Source organism: Phodopus roborovskii, unplaced genomic scaffold (genome assembly GCF_943737965.1).
Source record: "Phodopus roborovskii unplaced genomic scaffold, PHOROB, whole genome shotgun sequence".
NCBI lineage: Eukaryota > Metazoa > Chordata > Mammalia > Rodentia > Cricetidae > Phodopus > Phodopus roborovskii.
In genome coordinates this window covers 1,445,556-1,459,426 of record NW_026126623.1, presented here as the reverse complement: position 1 = coordinate 1,459,426, position 13,871 = coordinate 1,445,556, and the positions used below count along the sequence as shown (strand labels likewise).

The 13,871-nt window shown below is 47.2% G+C and overlaps 1 protein-coding gene across 2 annotated transcripts in view; it reads right to left on the bottom strand.

The window, feature by feature from the left end:
• LOC127238043 (protein FAM169B) overlaps positions 1 to 13,871 on the bottom strand; it is an 82,355-nt gene that overhangs the window by 35,414 nt on the left and 33,070 nt on the right. For both annotated transcript variants that reach the window (XM_051206504.1, XM_051206505.1), the window contains exons 4-5: positions 6,776 to 6,861; positions 671 to 848 (exon numbers count right to left, since the gene is read on the bottom strand). In XM_051206504.1, coding sequence (XP_051062461.1) covers positions 671 to 848; positions 6,776 to 6,861 — 264 coding nt within the window. The remainder of the gene's footprint in view (positions 1 to 670; positions 849 to 6,775; positions 6,862 to 13,871) is intronic.

Genomic DNA, 13,871 nt, shown 5'->3' with positions numbered 1-13,871 from the left:
CAGACCCCACAGTTGTCCTCTGACCTCCTCACCCGTGTCACCCCACCCCACTGCTGCCAAATAAATACATGTAATTCCTGAAGTAATCTTTAAAATGCATAACTTTATAAGAAGCAAGTGGTGGTAATGGTGGTACCAGTTGGATCAGATGGTGACAGCCTTTAAAGGCTGAAGAAACTATGAAGGAAAACAGCTTCCTGAAAGGACGATAGACACCTCCATCCCAACAGCTCAATACCTACTGCTTGCCAAGGTCCCTAGAAGGAAGCCGCTGTCGTCTAACCTAAGCTTGCTTCAGTGGCCAATTCCCTGTCTTGTCTTCTGAGGTAATGTCTGTAAGTCTTGGCATCTAGAATGCTTCCTGAACCCACATCAGCTGTTAGCAACAGTATTTTTCCCGAAGGCTGACTGTTAACATTGAGGAAAAGGAAAAGCATTAAGCTTCAGGGACAAAACTGTTCACTGCTCTAGGGCAGCACAGGAACCAAGGAGAAGGCTTACAGAGATGTGAAAATGAAATCCACGCTCTGAGCTTATTTACACAAAAGTTTAATTAGCTGTGCTTCCTGAGCCAGAAGAGTCCACACAATGCTCATGCTGAAGGGGCCTGCTGAGACAGACAGACAGACAGACAGACAGACAAGGGCCTCAGAGACCATGCATTCCTCACCTTTCTTTTTGATTGAGTAAAATCCAACTGCCGCACCATCTCTCCACAGAATCTTAGCTTGCTCCTTCGCAGGGTGAGGTAAGAAAAACATGTCATCATCATCCAGATTTCTCTCCAGTCTTCCAAAAACAATGGTGTTGAGAACAAAAAGTACAATCCTTTCTCCAAAGGACTGAACCTTAAAAGGAAAAAGAAAGAGGAGCTGCCACTAAATGAGCCCAGACAGGAAAGGAAGCTCCTGGGGGGCCAGGTGAGGCGGGGCCAGGTGAGGCGGGGCCAGGTGAGGCAGGGTGCTCTTGATCAGGGCATGAATTGATGCATCTCAGTACCACTGATTTATCACAAGGCAGTATGGAGTGAAATGCCAGAGAAGACTCGGGGCCACAGACATGGACTGTGGCCCACGGAGTATGACCAAGTGAGTGTAACAGAACAGGACATCGCCTGGAGGGTGGCCAAGTCAGTCAGCCATTCCAAGAGATGACTGTCTATGTCCTAAAATAAGCCTAATCTGCCATTTTTACAGTGCTGACACCCTTCCCCAGGAGGAGATCAATTGCCACAGCAAAAGCCACTGATTTCCAGCACGTGCTGGAGCCGCAACCCTAGAGCATTAGTTGGACTCAAGGCCCACCTTGAACTCAGCAACATAATAGAGCCCTCCTGCCCTTAGCAGAGTCAGTCATCCCTGTGGCCAAAGATGTTCCCACCGAGTTAGAAGCTTTCTCTCACACAAGCCAAAATGGAACCATGATCCTGCCTGTGATTATGAGTATGAGAGAGCAAGTGTGTGGCTGAAATCACTGTCCTCCCCACTCCCAGGAGACATGGCTACCTGACCATGTCTGGCTGCACAGCCAGAATATAATCTGTTGATCCTACACATCTGTCCAGGCAGCACAGTAACTGATAAAATTTGTTGTAGAGGGTGAGCGCAGCCACAATGACTGTATTACAGTGCTGGGTTTTATCCTGTAACTTCACTACGTGGCAGCCATTGTGGTGCATGTGTGGGCATGTGTGTGTGTGCACAGATCCACCACACCCCCGAAGCTGTGACTTCTGCCCACATGTTGTCACTTGATTCTCGTCGCTGGGGGGTGGGGAGGGGGCTGGCTTACAGGTGCAGAAATTGAAACTCAAAGAGGTTAAGTGAGTGCATGTGTCAATTTTACTGTCTTATTCCAAAGACAACTTGAAACAGCTGGGCTATGGCGAGCTCAGAAATAGACTGGAGTAACAGGCCAAGGCTCCTCCATCCCAAACAGCATACCTGCTCAAGCCCACACAGAAGTTAATTCCCTTTTGCTTTCTCATCCATCAGACCTGGGACAGTGGGAATGGGAGCATTCATTGGAAACATCAGTGCATGGTTGTACAGTCAATTTTACTCATTTATGCACGTTACTCTTCATATGAGGGTGCATGTATATGATGGTGTGTGTGTGTGTGTGTGTGTGTGTGTGTAGAGGTCAACATCACTGAAACTGGAATGCAAAAATAGGCTAGGCATGTGCCACCATGTCCAACTTTTTATGTGGGTCCTGGGGATTGAACTCAGGTCCTCATGCCTGCATGGCAAGCCCTTTACCAAATAAGCCATCTACCCAGCCTCCTGATTTTATGTTTAATAGCAGATCCCAAAATTACTGCCCTCCCCAACATCATTACTATCGTTTGGACTTGTAGAATCTCAGCCTGTATTTCCTGGGAGACCTCACCATTTATTTTTCTGTGAGATTTAGTGCAGGGATAAGATCCCTCGAGTGAGCTCTAAAACATGTTGCTCTGTGTGTGTGTGTGTGTGTGTGTGTGTGTGTGTGTGTGTGTGTGTGTGCCCGCGCACGCATTCTCATTCATTTGCTTTCTCAATATATACATAACACACACACACACACACACACACACACACACGCATGCATGTTAGCATATGACGTACATGTGTAGATACATGGTATACATGTGGAGGTCACAGGACAACTCTGTAGAGTCAGTTGTCTCCTTTTCACCTCAACAACAGTTGGGGGAATCAAACTTAGACTGTCAGGCTCATGGTAAGCACTTTTTCCCACTGAAACGTCTCACCAGCCCACCTGTCTGCTATGTAAGTGCTTACTAATAAACAATGAGGCAGCTTTCCCTGGAATCCTGCACAAAGTGTCCAGTGTCCACATACTCCCTCATTGGTGCAGGATGTACAGTATGTCACCTTCATCCGGAGCCAGCTCTTAGAAAAGGGAAAGACGTGTGCAGATCTGACTGATTCACTTTCTATCTCAGACAGTGGCAGCCAGATACAGTTCTAAGAACTAGCTGGCCTCAAGAGCTAATGGATATCATCTGGGAGGCGGTATTTTTTCACCCTATGAAACTATAAGGAAACCAGAGTAGGGAAGCAGACGGCATGAGGCAGAAGGGAAACACCCAATCAAACACTAGCAAGGGAAAAAGGAGGAAAAATGAGTGTGCTTAATTTGTCCAATTCCATTACAGGAAGAAAAACTGTGTGACATGCCATGTTGACTTGGAAGCATTTCCAAAAACATAAAACTGAGATCCATTTCTAAGCCATCATTGGGACCACTAATTGCATTAACAGTCGGAGCATTAAAAGGGGATTTTTCTAGGAATGTGTGAAAAAATAAGTGGCTAAGAAACAAAACCGGATTTTTAAAAAAGTAAACAGAGTCTTAGAAGGAACGGAAGGAAATACCCATATATGGGGTGGAAGGGCGTGGCAGGAGGGGGTGGGGGTAGAATGTCCCAGTTTGGTACATGAAGGGAGTAGAATGCCCCAGTGCCCTTCGTTAGGCTCTTTCTGTTCAGATCATAAACACACACAGAACAGCACCCTCTCAGAAAATTGGGAGTGGGGTTCCCAATCTAATCTTGGAAGAGATGGGAAGTGAGAAAAGCAATCACTCTCATTCTGAAACTTCGTAAGGGGCAAATCAGTCTTCTTAGCACCAAGTAGTCACTGGACCCACCTGTGACAAAGGGGCTGTAACAATAGCACACACAGCTACACCATGGTCCCTGGCTGAATCTCAAGGCAACATTAATTCTCTGGAGGAGACCTTAGCAGAACATATATAATGACATCTATGGAGTCCACTGAATCAAGATTTTTTTTTTTTTTTAAACAGGCAACTTACAGATTGGGAATAGGGTCAAGCAAGTTGTTGTTTTTGTTTGATAGCAAATATGTGATAGTGCTTTTATCACAAATATGTGATAAAAGGCTTGCACAGAGAAAATGTGGGAAACTCTTACAATTTAACAATAGAAATTCAAATATTCCAATCAAAAAGTGAGCTACAGAAGGATTGCAACAGGCATTCTTCCAAAGAGAGAACAGACAAATGGCCAGTAAGGGCCCGAAGAGATGCTCAGTATCCTTCACCATCAGGGAATGCCCATCAGCACATCTATAGGGTACCACTCCACATCTGCAGGATGGTGAACAAGCTACTTGCATGCTGCTGTAATATAGCACCATTACAGGAAGTAACTTAAGGATGAAAGGATTATTTTGGCTAAGGTTCCAAAGGAACAGGGTCCATCATGGTGGGAAAGACATGAAGGAGAGAGAGAGACACACAGACAGAGAGAAAACAGGAAGTGGGGCAAGACTCTACAACCTCAAATCCCTCCCCCAGGGATGTGTTTCCTTCAGCAAGCCTTCATTTCCTAAATGTTCCATTTACTCCCTAAATTGCCCAACTAACTGGGGACAAGGTGTCTCAATACTGGAGCCTGTGGGGGGGGTACTTCCCATTAAAGGACCACAGATGGAGAGTATAGGAAGCAGACAACAGTGTGTGGTGCTGAGGACAAGGAGACCAAAACCTGCTGGCGGGGAAGTCAGCTGGTACAGTGACTGTAGAGACAGCACGGCAGGTCCTCAAAATATGAGACGCCATGTGACCAGCAATGATGCTTCCAGGTATACACCCAAGAAAATTCCCCAAATGTCCTCAAAAATGCTCATGACCGCTAAGATATGGATGCTACTCAATATTTATCACCTGATGAATGGATAATAAAATGTACTCTATCCAGGTGCTAGACTGTCACTCAGCTATAAAACAGAGTTGGAATAACAAAAATGCTGTGCAGAAGTTGATTTAAGTCTCTTAAACGTCATGGAATTGTACATTTCTAAAAATTGTACATTTCTAAAGTAAATTTATGGTATGAGAATTACATGTCAATGAAACCTGCTTAAAACAGGACCTAATTTTCAATCTGTGTGTGTTGGTGTGTTGGTGGGGTGCATGAACTTGAGCGTGTGAATGTGGAAACCTGTACAGAGGCCACAGCAGAACCTTCAGTGTCTTCCTCTGTCACTCTTACTGCCTTGAGACAGTCTCTCACTGAAGCAGAAGTTCACCACCTTCCTCAGCTGGGCCACCCAGGGAGCCCTCAGGGTTCGCCTGTGTCCTCCCCTCACAGGTGAACTACACACAGCCATGCCTGCCTTTTCACATGGGTGCTGGGGAATTCAACATGCTTGCAGAACAGGGGTCCTTACTCACTGAGCCATCTGCTCAGCCCTAGGACTCAGCCGTTGAGTTGTTCAATAGAAGAAACTACATTTATCAACTCTTTCTCCAAACTGAATTCCAACAAATGCTGACCTTTCATTTGGCACCTACTGAAACCCACAGAAAGAAGCAAGTGGTTTTCTAGACAATTCTGGAAAGACACGCCATTCCAAGATGGTACAGAAGCACTATCTTTACCTCACCTACATAATCAAATAAATCTGGCAGGCAGTTATGGAGCGTGCGGCTCTCTCGGCTGATTCCTGCCTCCCTCCCTAGCCCCACGCCACAGTTCAGCTGCTCTCTCCATTCTGAGAAGCTGCTGGCTGCCAAACCTCACCATCCCAGACCCCAACTTTACAACTGTTCTACGATGCCACAGCACTTCAAAGGCGCCAGGCCTGACATTAGAGGCACTGGAAGTTTATATCCAACTAAACCCTCACTGGGTATGTAACTCAAGCCTGTGCCTCCAAGGACACAACAAAGAGCTCCAAATACTCTGAAATTAGACCAGCCCCATAAAGACTCTGGGATAACAAGTATTCAGGACAGACCAATCCATTTCTAAATCTTCTATCTATAGCCACAACCTGAATATATTCAACAGAAAAACTTCTCAACACAGCAGAGAAATGGGACACATTAAAGTTTACAAACTGAGGAGCAACAGGCATTCGAGATGGGAAAGCAGACTGAACAGTAGCCAGGTGTCTGGTGAGCAGTCACATGCTCCCATTTTCCTCGCTGGCAGGATGCATTGAAGGGTGTGCTCCCAAAGTATGTTGAAATCCCCACCAGCATCCGTGAATGGAAACTTAATCGGAACAGGTTTTTATAGGTGATTGGGCCATGATGGTACATTGATCATCCAAAATCCAATACAAATGATGTCCTTATCAAAAGGAAAACTGATAATGCTCCCAAAGAAGATGATGTGGAGACACATGAACAGCGCCATCTTCAGGCCAAAGAACTGTTAGAGCAACCAGAAGCCAGGGAGAGAGCCAACAACAGATTCCCTGAGCCCTCAAAAGAAACAGTCCTTGACTTAAGACCTCCAGCCTTCAGAATCCAGAGACAAAGAAAAGTCTGTTGTGTAAGCATTCCAGACCTGGTACCCCCCAGGGCAGTCCACCAAATAGAATTTGTGGACTTAAAGAAACCCATTCTCCAGGCAGTGAGGGATTCAAAAGTGGCTCCCTGATAGATGCTTGCTATCCAGCCCAGTAAAAAGACCTGGGAAATCTGTTTGCAAATGTTCATTTAAAATCATGTCCCTCCATAGGAAATGGGCTCCAAAAAAGTCCATTCATGCACTAGGGTACCCATTCCCTATGGAGGGGTTCTCTCTCAGCCTAGATACAGAGAGGTGAGTCTCAGTCCTGCCACAAATGATGTGACAGACTTTGATGATTCCCCATGGGATGCCTCAAACTCTCTGAGGAGGGGATGGAGGGCAGGATGGAGAGATGGTGGGGGAAATGAGAGGATGGGAGGGAAAGGGAACTGGGATTATTATGTAAAATAAGACTGTTTCTAATTTAAATTCCCTCACCTTCCTAAGTCCGTCCCTTGTGGAATCAGAAGTTCTTAGGACATCTTCGGTAGACCACCAGGATCCCTTTAAGTATACAGCCACAACTGAAGGAAAAAACAAGACAAATGCATGAGTCGAACAACAAACTCACTGGGGGGGCAGGGGCACTTTCAATAATGTGGGCCAACAAGTTATCATTTGGGTTGTTTTATGATGCTGGGGATAGAACCCAGGGCACTGCACATACTATGCAGAGAGCTATCTTCCCAGGCTGGGGTCAGGTTTGGAGCACAAATCAGAAGAGTCACCTGAAAGGGACCAGATGGGTAGTTCACAGGTGGTCTGTCAGTGGCTCAGAAAAATAAATATCCCAATGCCACTGAATAAAACAAAATACAAACCAATACTGAAGTATTCAATGAGATAAGAATTACGTTTTTTTTGTTTGTTTGAAACTATAGCTCAGTTGGTAGGATGCTTGCCTAAGGTGCATAGAGCCCTGGGTTCACCCCTCACCACCATATAAGCAGGGTGTGTAGACCTGCCAGTGGGTGTACACACCTGCCAGGGATGGGGGCGAGGCAAAGATGGGGGTAGGGGCAAGAGAGTCAGAAGTGCAAGGCCACCCTCAGCTAGACAGCAAGTTTAAGGCTAGCCTGGAGACATGGAGCTCTGCCTTTTAGGAACATATATCAAAGTCCAATCATTTGGGGTTAAAGAGATAACCTTAAGTGCACTCACTGGCCAGGCATGATGGTGCATGCCTTTAGTCCCAGGACTCAGGAGGCAGAGGCAGGTGGATCTCTGTGAGTTCCAGATCAGCCCGGTCTACAGAGCGAGTTCCAGTACAAGACAGTCATGGCTGTTACACAGAGGAACCCTGTCTCTAAAAACAAAACAAACAAATCAAAAAAGCACTCAACTGTTCCTGCAGCAGGCCTAGGTTCAGGGTTTACAGCGCCCACCTTGTGGCTCACAGCATCCACAACCCCAGTTCCAGAGAATCCAATGCCCTGTTCTGAACTCTACAGGATCCAGGCACATGTGATGCCCAGACACACATGCAAAGAACACTCACGTGTAATTTTTTAAATAATACCTCTTCTTGAAACTGTCTAATCATTGGCACAAGCCTTTACTCCACAGACATCAGATCAGATGTTATCTATGGGCTCTGAGTGAGAGAACTACTTCCTGTGCGTTGAGCAACGCCTTGGCACTGGGCTCAGCACAGCCTGCCTTCACAGGAACTTCCTCCAGCCCCATAATGAAATTATTGCCAGCATCATTCTCAGGACCCTGCAGCTCTGAGGAGGAGGCTGGCTTGAAGACAACTGGCTGGAAAGAGCAGAGAATGAGTGGGTCTAGCCCTGGACTCTGGACCACAAACCCAGGAAAAGACCAGAGATGCAGGATGCCTTTCACAGTGGCAGAGCATGTGGGGGAGGAGCTATCTTTGGAGAAGGCCCTGGAGCAAAGACTCAGGGCAGGGGCTTTTCTTCCTCACTCTTCCCTTGCCACACCTCAAAGGTGCCACCGCCCTGCTGATTTACCCAACATCCTTTGAACCAAATCTGGATATGGACACATATTCACACTGTCCCAGATTCCTCACCAGAGTTGTCCAAAGACATCACCCCAGGTATCTGGAAACTGCAAGGTGGACTGGGTTTGGAATAGCCAGGATGAGGTTGGCCGGCTGTATATGTAGCTCGATGCCTGTCAATCAGTGAGTTGATTACTCCATGCCTTCCTGCACCCATTCATCTTACTGCCTCAGATGACTAAGGGAGTCCCTCACCTGGGCCCATTCCTGTCTCCCTGCAAGTCCATCCTTACTTAGTGGTCACTTTTCCAAAAGGCAAATCCCACCCTGGTTTCTGCCTCTTTGCTCTCATCTCACATACAATAGTCCCTTGCTTGCTTTCTGCAATCCTTTATGCCTTTTTAAACAGACTCCCCCCCCCCACTTCTTAAGCCAAGTACCAGATCCCAAGGGTTTGGGAAGCCACAGAATTTTTAAACGCATCTCCCCTGTCAACCCTTTCTCAATGAGGACTTGGGGGAGGGGGCAATGTAATCAAAAAACCAATCACTTGAACATTTAACATAAGGTTTGCAAGTGTAAAAACATGTGCACCACTTAGCATCAGCCATCACTCGTCCTGCCCTATGCTGCTATTAGTAGAGATCCTGGAGGACCAGGACATTCAAGATAATAAGTCAGACATTCAAGATGGCCTCACAACCTGTCTCTTCCCCCTCCAAAAACCAACAGCATCTATCCTGACCTGTCAGCTTATGATCGGTGGTGAATTCTCATCACTGACAATGGTTGTAAAATTCATGCAGCAGGCTGGGAGAGAAGAGGCAATTAAATGCCTGACATTCACCTCCACTTATTCGATGCAATTAATTCCCAAAATGGAAGCTACTAGAACTTGCAGAGGCATTCTACAGCCACAAGGACTATTTCCCAGCTCAACAAGGTGAAGCAACAAAACTGTTCTGTCTACTAGCAGACTGCATTCCCGTAATACAGATGTTCGATACGCTAATAACATTTCAAACAGAAACATGCTGACATGGCACTTTCTGAGTTTCATGGAGCACAGCACAGCGTTCATTAGTTGTGTTGCTACCAAATAGATTCAACTGCTCATGATGTTTCTCAAAACTCATCTTCAATGACTAAGTTACACAACAATAAAAATGGAGTCTAGTCAAACGTAACAGTCTAAAATAGACCTGTCCTCACAAACAGATGGTGGTGGGCCAGATGGTGGTGGTGCACACCTTTAATCCCAGTACTCGGAAGGCAGAGGCAGGTGAATCTCTGTGAGTTCGAGGCCAGGCAGGTCTACAGAGTTGAATTCCAGGATAGTCTCCAAAAGTTACAGAGAAACCCTGTTTTGAAAACACACACACACACACACACACACACACACACACACACACCACCAGAACCAGCCTGGAGGACACAGCAGCTTCTGGTCAGTGAGCCACAAGTGCCTGGAAATGCAGGCGGGAATATGACAACAGAGCCCATGCCAAAGCTGTCACAGCACAGCAAGGGCAAGGATGTGTCATGTGATGGGACCAGGTGGACTGACAGGTGCCATGGGGCCTTCACTGAAGAGACCCTGGATCTAGCAGCACCAAGGGTAACAAAATGTAAACCAAAACACCTATGTTTCAAAACAAAAACTACCACATAGATCAGCACTTCAACTCCTCACCCCACCTCACCCACCCCACCCCACCCACCCCCTATCCCAGGAGCCAGCAGGCCAGGTCATCATGAAAGACATTGCCAAGGCACTCACACCAACTTAATCTCTCTCTCTCTCTCTCTCTCTCTCTCTCTCTCTCTCTCTCTCTCTCTCTCTCTCTCTCAGGTGACATGGACCACAAGGAAGATACTGCTAACCAATTTTATTCTATGGCAAGTCAGAGTTTCTCAAACAAGACAGTGAGGTCCCTACGCAAACTCCATCCCAGGCACGAAGGGATCGAGTGAATTCAGCTCTCCTTGGCTGAGCTCCCAACTCTGTCTACAGAACCTTGGCCCCCAGGAACTGAGGAGTCCATCTCCCTCCTGACTCTAGGGATCAGCAGCCTGCAGAGCCCAACTAGCTGCCCTGATACAAGGCAAGGAGGTGCTAACATTGACTGTCATGAGGACCCAGAGAAGAAGACAGATCTGCAGAAGGGAGAAGGGACGGTGTACCCAGAGAGCATCACAAACCCTGAATCACTGATAAGGCTTCAGCAGGCAGATGAGACAGGTCATCAATGCACAGCTGAGTCAAGGAGCCCAAGACCAAGGCTACATTCAGGATAACTCAAGCAGCTTGGTGGAGAAATAAGGAAGAAAAAGTTGCAAATGGCAATTCCATTCTAACACCTGATGGACTTCAGCACAAGCAGTGAGCAAGGCAGCTGGCAGCGACTCCATACACAGCCCTGCGTACCTGGTGTGGAGAGGAGGGGTCCAGACTTCAAAGCCAGCCAGGCCCCAAATGCCAGCTCCTCCATCACTAGCGGTATGTACCAATTCTGAACTCAACATCCTCTCCCTCTGGTTACATGTTAGGTCCCATGGGAGAATGTACCTCACCAAAGTGCATTTCCTAAAGTATTCTGTGTTCCTAAAGTTCTCCTGTGGTTTCTAGAAATTTTGCCCACCTGCCTTAAACTCTGCAAAGCGGTGTGAAAAGCCTTTGTTGTTTCAGCCTTCTATGAGAAAATTAAAATAAAAAAGTTTATAACAGACCATCTCTGCCTGGGGAACTTGCTCCCCAGGCAGTCTTCTGCTCCAGTCTGCACAGAGATGTCTGTCTGTCTGCTGTCACACTGTCCATCCCCTCCTCACACCACATTTTTCTGCCACCCCCCTCTTTCTTTTCTATCAGAGAGCATCAAGTGGATGACAGTGCTCCTGATTAGGGCATGTACCTCACCTGATCAGCACCTCCCAACAGGACTCTGTGTGTGCATGTGTGTGTGAGTGTGTGTGTGCATGTGTGTACGTGCAGATGAGCAGTGTATGTCAGTGCACATTTATATGTATGTACATGTGTGTGGGGAGAGGCTTGTGGTCCACCTCAGGTGCCACCTACCTTATTTTTCAATACAGAGTCCATCACTGCACCTGGGGCTGGCCCGACCGGACTAGGCTGGCTGGCCAGAGAGCCACAGGGATCTGACTATCTCCCAGTCCCCATTACAAGTATACAAAGCCATGCCCAGATTTTTAAGTGGATACTAGGGATCAAACTAAAGTCTTCCTATAAATATTTTACTGACAGCCATCTCTCCAGCCCCCAAAGAGATCTTTAAGCCTTGTGTCCTGCTAAGATTCCTTATGAGAAAAAGCTAAGCTTTTCTAACTTAAGTATCTTCCACATGAATAACCAAATAAAACAAGCATTTGGAAAAATCAAGTTTTCCACTGAATAGGTTAGGTAGAGTTAGTGGTCCTCTGTCACCCTAAATGGGCAGGCTGTGACAGCCAGAAGCAGGGACAGACTTTTCAGGCCATAGATGAACTCAGGAAAGAGTTCACATTAGCAGCATCCATCGAGAGAAGATGGCTCAGATAGCCACTTGCCACCTCTCCCAACTTGCTCCAGCAGGTGGCGCCAACGCGGCACACAGTCCTCCCAAAGGTCACAATTCTGCAGTCAGTTCCCCTTGAAGCACACACACCCTGAAAAGTGCAAAGACTAACTACATCCACTCAGGGGATTAAATCTCTACCCTAGGAAAGTCCAGCTAAGAGGAAAAGAGAAGGCCTGGGCATGGACAGAATAAAACCTGAGCGCACTCAAGCTATGCACAGCAGGAAGGGAGGGAAGAGAGGTGGATCACTCAAAACAAGAATCCTGAAGAATGTGCAGGAGCCAGAAGAATGAGTGAGGTAGCGGTGAGCAGAGGAGAGCTCTCCAGAGCTGAGAAAAGAAATAACACCAGCAGAGCAAAGACAGGATTGCCACACCAACACCAAAGGCATAAGAAAGAATAAGGCAGGCCAGGCTGTGGTAGCACACGCCTTTAGTCCCAGCACTAGGGAGGCAGAGGCAAGCAGAGCTCCATGATTTCAAGGCCAGCCTGGTCTACAGAGCGAGTACTGGGATAGCCAGGGCTACACAGAGAAACCTTAAAAGAATAAGGCTGGTCTAGGGTGTGCTCTGGAGCTGACTGACAGCTGTTCTGACTCAAAGGAAGGAGGGGAAAGACACAATTCAATTCCTGTAGCAAAGTAGCAGCAGTTGACACAATAGCATGTCCACACACTCAGCAAGCAATGGCAACTGTGGCACCTCATGCAGTGGCCACCAAGCTCACTGTGTGTCCCAGGAGAAGCTCAGGGGTTGAGACACAAGTTTAAGAAGTTCAAGGTCATATGTGTATAAACAGTGCCACTAAAATATAAATGTGAATTTGGTGAGTCTCACTGGTTCCAAAACCCCCATTCTAAGCATTATGACCACAGGTTACAACGGTCACTGTTTTTCTAGACAGAAAAACAAACAATGGTGTAGAGCTGGGGCCAGGCCACACAAGAAAGATGCCAGCAGACAGAGATCAATGAGAAACGGCCCAGGCCCTGTGTGGCCAATACTGTCAAACTGTTGCCGCGCTGAGTGAAGTGGGAAGCCTGATACTTCTTCAGCAAATCTATGTGCCAGATTCTGTGTTCACTCCGCATTAGAGATCCAGCAGGGTGACCTGGCCGTGACAGGCACTGTGACAAGCACTTCAGGACCATCTAGGAAGGATGGAGACTATGTTCCAAAACCAAGCTTGAGGCCGCAGATGGTAGCCAGCCATGGGACGGGGTCCAGCCTTACAGAGCACAGGGGTAGGATCAAAGTATTGGGCTTTGTAATAAGTCACAGAAGAGACCAAGCAAAGGAGGCAAGTGTCCGAGCTCACAGAATATACTCCACAGAGAAGGAGTCTAATGTGAATGCCGTGTAGACAACAGTTGTGATGTATGTCCCTGTGGAGCTTGAGCAGTGACCACAGGGGCGGCTGCAGGTGAAGGAACTCTGGTAAATCTCCACATCTTAGGTATAAACTATGGCACTCAAAGCTGTGTGTACTTAAAAATGAAGGGTGGTGCTTTGTTTTGTTTTGTTTGAGACTTAAAGGAAGGCTTAGGAAAGGGTGAGTCAGAGGTCAGGAGAAGTGAAGGCTAGCGGTGATACACCCCAAGAGTGAAGGGCTGACCTACAGTGCCGACAAAGTAGAAGGTGCTGGTGGTGCAGGGAAGCAGAAAGCGCCCACTGGGGGTGGGTTTGACCCCAGACAACAAAGTGGGCAGCCAGCTTAAACCGAAGGAAACAGGTGCCTTAACCGGGACGACTCAGAGACCGTGAGGAGCTAGGAAGTGCCAATTACAGGCAGCAAAGAAAGCCGGCAACGGTGGCACATGTCTTTATCCCAGTCCCCCTCAGGGTGAGGAGGGAATACGAGGAATTTGAGGCCTATCTGGGCTACATGAACAGCAGGGAAGGGGTAGGCAGCAGGGAGCGGAATATATAGCCCAGAGTAAGAGACACAGAGCTCGTGACCAACGCCAACTTCACAAAGACAATTAAGAGAA